This window comes from Chlorella variabilis, assembly GCF_000147415.1.
Source record: "Chlorella variabilis unplaced genomic scaffold CHLNCscaffold_11, whole genome shotgun sequence".
In the NCBI taxonomy this organism is placed as follows: Eukaryota; Viridiplantae; Chlorophyta; class Trebouxiophyceae; order Chlorellales; family Chlorellaceae; genus Chlorella; species Chlorella variabilis.
Window position 1 is genome coordinate 1,275,640 of NW_005435077.1, and position 6,625 is coordinate 1,282,264.

The 6,625-nt window shown below is 68.3% G+C and overlaps 4 protein-coding genes across 4 annotated transcripts in view; 1 reads left to right on the forward strand and 3 right to left on the reverse strand.

Moving 5' to 3' along the window:
- CHLNCDRAFT_58001 (hypothetical protein) overlaps positions 1–1,291 on the forward strand; it is a 7,325-nt gene extending 6,034 nt beyond the window's left edge. The window contains exon 17 of the mRNA XM_005847275.1: positions 36–1,291. Within this exon, the coding sequence (XP_005847337.1) occupies positions 36–191 (156 nt within the window). The 3' untranslated portion in view covers positions 192–1,291. The remainder of the gene's footprint in view (positions 1–35) is intronic.
- On the reverse strand, positions 1,243–2,358 carry CHLNCDRAFT_134527 (hypothetical protein; the record flags this gene model as incomplete). Its single annotated transcript, XM_005847447.1, has 3 exons — positions 1,243–1,317; positions 1,549–2,046; positions 2,191–2,358. The coding sequence occupies 3 exons, from the start codon at positions 2,356–2,358 to the stop codon at positions 1,243–1,245; spliced, it is 741 nt and encodes a 246-aa protein (XP_005847509.1).
- Positions 2,359–2,790: 432 nt separating this feature from the next.
- CHLNCDRAFT_134528 (hypothetical protein) lies at positions 2,791–4,015 on the reverse strand (the record flags this gene model as incomplete). The annotated part of the gene is made up of 3 exons (XM_005847448.1): positions 2,791–3,114; positions 3,359–3,457; positions 3,707–4,015. 3 exons carry the CDS (start codon positions 4,013–4,015, stop codon positions 2,791–2,793), a joined length of 732 nt encoding a protein of 243 aa, XP_005847510.1.
- A 178-nt stretch (positions 4,016–4,193) lies between these two features.
- CHLNCDRAFT_134529 (hypothetical protein) overlaps positions 4,194–6,625 on the reverse strand; it is a gene marked incomplete at both ends in the record, with an annotated part of 8,841 nt that continues 6,409 nt past the window's right edge. The window contains 7 exons of the mRNA XM_005847449.1: positions 4,194–4,368; positions 4,509–4,608; positions 4,851–4,956; positions 5,231–5,365; positions 5,684–5,759; positions 5,892–5,980; positions 6,169–6,288. Of these exons, the coding sequence (XP_005847511.1) occupies positions 4,194–4,368; positions 4,509–4,608; positions 4,851–4,956; positions 5,231–5,365; positions 5,684–5,759; positions 5,892–5,980; positions 6,169–6,288 (801 nt within the window). The remainder of the gene's footprint in view (positions 4,369–4,508; positions 4,609–4,850; positions 4,957–5,230; positions 5,366–5,683; positions 5,760–5,891; positions 5,981–6,168; positions 6,289–6,625) is intronic.

Here is a 6,625-nt window from a genome sequence, read left to right on the forward strand (position 1 = left end):
GCGTCCCCCTCCACCCCCCTCCTCCACCCCCCCAGGCCTTCAAGTCCCACCCCGTCCACTCCGCCCTGGCTGCCTGCGCCGCCATGCGCCCCTCTGTCGACATCTCGGTCGGCGGCGACAACGACGACACGGGCGTGGGTGCGGGCGCCGCCCGTACCGACTTCCGCAGCGTGGCCGCCACCGTGGCGTGAGCTGGCGCCCCGGCTCTGGCGGCTGGGGAGCACGCAGCAGCTGGCCGCCGCAGCAGCTGGCAGCTGGCGGCGGCTTCTGCCGCAGGCTGGCCGCCGCCACGGCGCGATCGCTGCAGCGGCTGTGGCGGCAGCCTGCGTCGCACGCTGAGCACGCGCGGTGTCTTCGCTGCCAGCCTCCTCTGCCTGCCTGCGTTTCCTTCACTTGACCTCGCTGGTTGGCTGGCCTGATTGGGCGCAAGCCAATGCAGGCGTCGCCCCTACCGTTCTCGTGTCAGTCCGCTGCTTCACGGCATATGCAGTTGGCTATCCTGTGGGACCTTACAGACTCATTGAATCAAGGATAGGCTCCTTCTTGAGCAGGGAAAGCAGGAGCAGGAGCAGCCATTTGGCGAAGGATCGGCATGAGCCCCTTTCCTGGCCGCGGGCGAAGCATTCGTTGGTTGGCAGTATTCAAGGGTATGCAGCGGTATTTGGCTTCAGGTTTGTGGCATGCGTGCAGTACCGGGGCAGTGCGGTGTATTGGGTGATTTACGCAGTCGGCAGTGCGGGAGGGAGGGAGGTGGCGGGAGGAGGAAAACTGCCCAATTAGTGCGTGGTGTGAAAGGCAGAAACGAAAATAGCTTGGGGAGCTAGGAAGGAGAAGGGTGGGGTTCAGTGCAGAAGAATGCGAGACAAAAACAGAATAAATATCAGCACTGGCAGCAGCGTGCGTGCTGCCGCCGCCCAAACATTAAACAGCAGTGCGATGGTTGACTAGGAATGGACGCAGTCCATCAGGCAGTGGCATCAATCGTCATGTCAGCAGGGGAGGGCAGGGCAGCGGCATGGCTGGGAGGGTGGAGGAAAGGGCACTAGCGAAATGAAACAACGGTTGTAACCCGCACAACGTGCAGAACCAGTGAGGAGGGCTTGAAGCGCCTTCAGGCGCGCCAGGCGGCCTCTCCAAAAGGCTAGAGTGCCAGCTCAGGGCACATCAGGTGCGGCCAAGCCCGCTGCTGCCGGCGGCAGCAGTTTGGGCTGCGTTGCCGCCATGCCAGCGGGCCACATGGCCTCAGTCGTCCTTGGCCAGAAACGCGCTGGGCTTGGGCGCCCAGAAAGGCACCTCCCGCGGCTCCCGGAACTCCTCCTGCCCGGCAAAGCGGCGCAGTGGGGTCATCCCTGCGCTGGCGGCCAAGCCCCGAGTGTGCCACAAGGGCGTGTGGCTGGCAGGCGCTGCCCCTGTGGGTGCCCCATGGCTGAGCTGCGTGGCTGCATGGGCAGCCCGGCCCGCGCCTCCGCGCTTGGCTGGCTGAGGCGCTGCAGAAGGCACGGCACGCCGGCCGCTGGCCGCAAGCGTCGCGGCGGCAGCGAGGGGCACCAGGGCGGCTGCTGCGCACAGGGCGAGGCGGGCGGCGGGGTGGGCGTGCGTGTGGGTGCGGCTCTGGCGGTGGGCCGCTGCCACAGCGTCGTCGGCCAGCTGCTCAACGCCAGTCTCCTCCTCCTCGCTGTCAACGGGGTGGCTGCACATGCTGTCTGAATCACTGCACGCACTGCCAGGCCCGCTGCCCGCCTCGCTGGCAGTGCTGCTCGGCGTGCGCTGCCCGCTGAGCTGGCGCCGCACCTCCCGCGCCGCCGTAGGCACCGGCGTCACCAGCCCCGACAGCGGCGAGCTGGGCAGCGCCAGGTGGCTGTCGCTGCCGCTCCTGCCGTGGCTGCTCCCATGGGAGGCGGCCTTGCCGGTGGCGACTGCCAGCTGCAGTGCCGGCACGCGGGCCTTGGCGGGCGGCGCTGGCACGGGCGGTGCTGCGGCAAGCAGCGCCAGCAGGAGGCCGCGGTCGCGGTGCTGAGCCGCCCAGAGCGAGAACACGGTGGCAGCCTGCACACAGGGTATGGGTTGGCAAGGTAGTGAGCGAGCGGCAGCACCGGCACCGGTGGGAAGCGGGATGGGCATGCATCCAGGCAGGTGCTGCGGCACCCAAGCCAGCTGCCCTTGCTTGCGCCCTGTCACGGCCGCCCGCACCTTCACCTGCTGCTGGGGTGCGCTGCGGAGCCCTGAAACCGCGAGGGCGCGCGCTGTTAGCTTGCGGGGCGCCTGGAAGACCAGCAGGAGGTAGTCCTGCAGCTGCTCGATGTGCTGCGGGTCTAATGACAGCCCCAGCTGCGACGCGAGCCGTGCACCCGCGTCCATGTTGTTGTGTGCCCCGAGCAGGGGGCGGCGGCGTGGAAGGCAGCGCTTTAGGCTTGTGCAGGCCTTTCAAGGAGTTTCGCGAAGCCGTGCAGCCCTTGCAGATGAGTTAACTCGCCGCTTAGGACACGTCGCCGACACGCAAGCCACGTTGCGTTCAGCCCTCCTTCATCTGGCCGTGCATGATGCTAAAATTGAGCAGGCAGAGGCGCAGAGCCGCATGTGACAGGCGAAGGGTTTGGCGGGAGGGACCAGCAGCCCCGGCGCCCTGCCCGCCGGCGCCCTGCCGGCAACAGCTCCGCAAGCAGCCTGTTGTCTGGGATCGGGAGCCTGCATTGCAATGCTTCCCCCTGGCCCCTCCACCTGTCATGTTGACGTCACATTTGTGAGCTGCTACAGGCTGCCGGTGCCTGGAGGCTTGAAGTCAGTAAATCTTCACTTTAGCCTCACGCCCAGCCAGATCTCGTTCATGCGGGTGCTGAGCGAGTGCAGCGGGCCGTACTGCGCCAGCCGGAAGTACCCCCCCGCCTCCGCCTCCCCCAGCCGCAGCCCATCTCGCTCCAGCGCCGCCACCAGCTGCCCGCGGCATCGCTCACACGCCTCCTGCGTGGCGTTGCCCTCAAACTGCCGCGCCGCCACCACCTCCCCGCCGGCCACGCCCAGGACGACGTCAGGGTTGGATGGCGCGGGAGGCAGGGCGCTGTCTGCGCCGCCGCCGCCGCCGCGCAGCACGATGTGCACCTGCATCTTTTTCGATCCCTGCGGCGGCCGGGACGGAGCGGGAGGGACAGCAGGAGCAGGCGCGTGGGCCACAGGGCTGTTCACCAGGACTGTTCACCAGGGCTGTTCACCAGACGGCAGGCCAAAGAACAGGCGCGTGGGTGGGGCACAGGGCAGCGGCACAGCAAGTGGGCCACGAGGGGCTGGCCCCAGCACATCGGGCCAGCCCTCTGTTCTTCTGCTGCTGCTCCCAAAAGCGCGCCTCGGGTGAGTAGCACATGACGACGGGCTGCGTCTCGCGGCACCGCGCCTGCTCCGCGTTGTTGCCGCTCATGTAGCTGCCCAGCATGAGGAAGCCCTCGTCCCGCCGAAAGTACTCAACCTGCTTGCAGGCGGGCAGGCAGGCAGGCAGACAGTGTGTGTGAGTGGGTGATGTAGCGGCGGCACATTGGGAAGGCACGGAGGGAGACTGGCACCGTGCAGGAGCGGTACGCGGCCGGCCGGGCAAGTGTGCACAGAACCCCCGCTGCCACAAAGCAGCTGCACACGGCAATGCACGGCAGGAGGTGCGGCCGACGCAGGAGCTCATCGAGGTCGCCAGGGGCATGCACTGCGAGCGGCTGCTATCCACCTCTGCCACTGGGTATGCATCGAACAGCCTCAAGCTGTAGTCCTTGGTTTTCTGGATGGGCGTGAAAGGGACCAGCACAGGCCCAGTCTCGTCCGGAGGGGCCTGCGCTGCGGCCGGCTGCTCGGTGCTGGGCTTGCCAAAGCCAAACAGGCTGACCGCCCGGAGCGCCGCTGGCCGGCGGCGGCCGGGCAGCGGTCGCCCCGCCCAGCACGAGCGGCGCGCGATGGAGTCAGAGCCTACATTACAGGCTGGTGCTGCTAGTGGCTGGTAATAGTGGTTGGAAGTGCGGGATGTGAGCCCGCCCGGCATAGTAGCGAGGTGTGCAGGAAGCAAATAGCCAGATGCAAGCAGGATGAATGGATCGAATCAACCGAGGGAAATGTGGCGCGCGCAAGGCTGAGGCGGTGTCTAGCAGGAGGGGGGGCGGCGGCAGCGTGGCCCAGCGCGACGCCCGCCAGCGGAGGCGCGCTAGCTGCTGTGCGGCGCCTCAGCGCGCCGCGCCGGTCACCGCGGCTGGCAAGCCCATGCCCTCAGCCAGCTCTGCCTGCCTCTCCAGCGCGGTGTACGCCCGCCCGGCGGCGGCATCTCCCGGGAAGGGCGGCAGCGTGAAGTGCACATCCGCCGCGTTCAGGGCGGCCGCCACCATCATGTACAGCGCAGACCTGCGGGAAGGCCAGGATGGAGGCAGGTGAGGGAGGTAGGCGTGCAGGCAGGCAGGCAGGCAAGCAGGCAGGCAGGCAGAGAGGCAGGCGGGGACCACCACCCTGCCGCCACCAAACAGCTGCCGGTGCCCAGAGCCCACCTGGCCCGCGCGCATCTGCCTGCATCCACCCCGTTGTGGCTGAACTCGTACCAAATGCCGATAGTCAGCTTCATGGGGTCACCCAGCGCACGCACATTGACTGGGAGGGAGACAGGAGGGGCAGGATGCCGGGCAGAGGAGCGTGGGAGCGCGGGGAAGAGGGGTCAGCGGCGTGCGTGCAGCGGGGCGGCCGCTCAGCGCGGGGCCGGGCCGGGCTGCCTGACACAATGCGCAGCCGCACGCACAACCATGTACAATGCACAACCGCGTGCGCGCACGCACACACACACACACACACACAACACGCGGCTGCGCGCGCGTGTTGCCGCCGCCATCCCCCACCTGAGCTGCTGCCGGTGAACTCGCCGGTGTTGGCCTTGAGGTGCGCTTCCACCGCGCCCCGCAGCATCTCCACCACCTCCAGCGGGGTCACCAGGTCCAGAGACAGCTGCGGGGCAGGGAGGGGCAGGGCAGGGCAGGGCAGGCATGGAGGAGGGAGGGGAAACGCAGCTGGCCGAGGCTGGTCCGTGGGAAGGCCCGCTGCGGTGGTGCCACACCCTCACGCCCATCCGCTTCCTAGCCGCCACCACCACCACCACCGCAACCACCGTCACCACCGCCGTCAAGAAAACTGCCGCCATCCGCTTCTTACTCCTAGCCGCCACTGCCGCGCAGCATGCCGCATGCCTGCGACGTCGCCAGCGGCGCGGCGCAGGCCTCACCTTGAGCACTTCGCTCTTGTTGGTTGAGCGGGACAGGTTGAACAGCTGCTCGTTGTTGAGGCGCGAGTTGGGCCAGTAGACGCGGGCGCCGTCCCAGCGCGCCAGCACCGTGATCAGCAGCGTGATCTCCTCCACCTGGCGGCGGCAGGAGCGGCGGCGGCGGCCGGGAAGGCGCAGCTGAGAGCGGCTGAGAGGCAGGCGGACCGCAGGGAGGCCGCGTGCCCACAGCAGGTGGTGCGCACGTAGATGGGTGGTGCGGCAGGAGGGAAGGGCGCGGCGTGCGTGCGACGCAGCGCGCGGGCGGCTGCTGCGCTTTCAGGGAAGGGCCCCCGCCCTTGCCACCCCCAACCCGCGCCCGGCGGCAGTGACAGCAAGTGACGCCACCGCTGCTATCTATACAAGGAGGGCATCACGAGGGCGCAGCCACTTGCAGGCCCCTTGAAGGCCCCCCACCTTGTGATTCTCGCCAGTCAGTACCAGCGTGTCGCCGACATCGTATGGGTGCACCACAAACAGCCACACCACGCACCTGCACGCACGTTTCGGGGGGGCGCAATGCGCGGCGCCGTCAGCGCTGTCTGCTGGGCTGCGGCGCGAGCAAGCTGCCGAGCAGGCCAGCCGGGCGCAGGCCCCTGCATCCGAGGCCCCCAGGCCCGCTCACTCGAACACTGTGCGTATGGAGTTGCCAAAGATGAAGGTGAAGGCGAGCATGATGGAGGAAAAGGTGAGCCAGGCCTGGGTGACGTCGATCTGCGTGGTACCGCGCAGGGAGGCGGGGAGGCACACGTGGGCATATGCCGCTCCTGCTCACGTCGGGCTGCACGGCGCCGAGGCGCCCAGCAGCCTGGCGGAGCACCGGTATGGCTGAAAGCCACAGCGCCGCATGTACTGCCCCAATCTGTACCGCGCCCACCCGTACCGCCCCGCGCCCTGCCCACGTTGAATATGGCCAGGTAGAAGAAGATGCAGAGGGTGTGGATGATACAGCCCAGCAGGCGCTCCAGCTTGGAGATGACTGACTTGGCGTCGCGCAGCGTCAGCGCCAGGTGGCACCGCTCCTGCGGGCCGGCGGGCCGGGAAGGAGCAGCAGGCGCGCAGGGTTGGGTGGGCGTGCACGGGGCCGCTGCCGGGCGGGCACGTCCCTGTGTGCGCGGCAGCATCCTCAGCAGTGCCGCAGCGCCTGCAACTGCCTTCACCCGCAGGTACCGCCATCAACCGCCGCAACCGCCACACCCTGCCCCACGCTTCCCTCGCCCCACACTCTCCCTGCTGGTCCACCCTCCGCTACCTGCCCCAGTCCCACCACCAAACACCAAACACGCGCGCACGCGCGCGCGCGCGCGCGTGCGCGCGCACACACACACACACACACACACACACACACACACACACCTG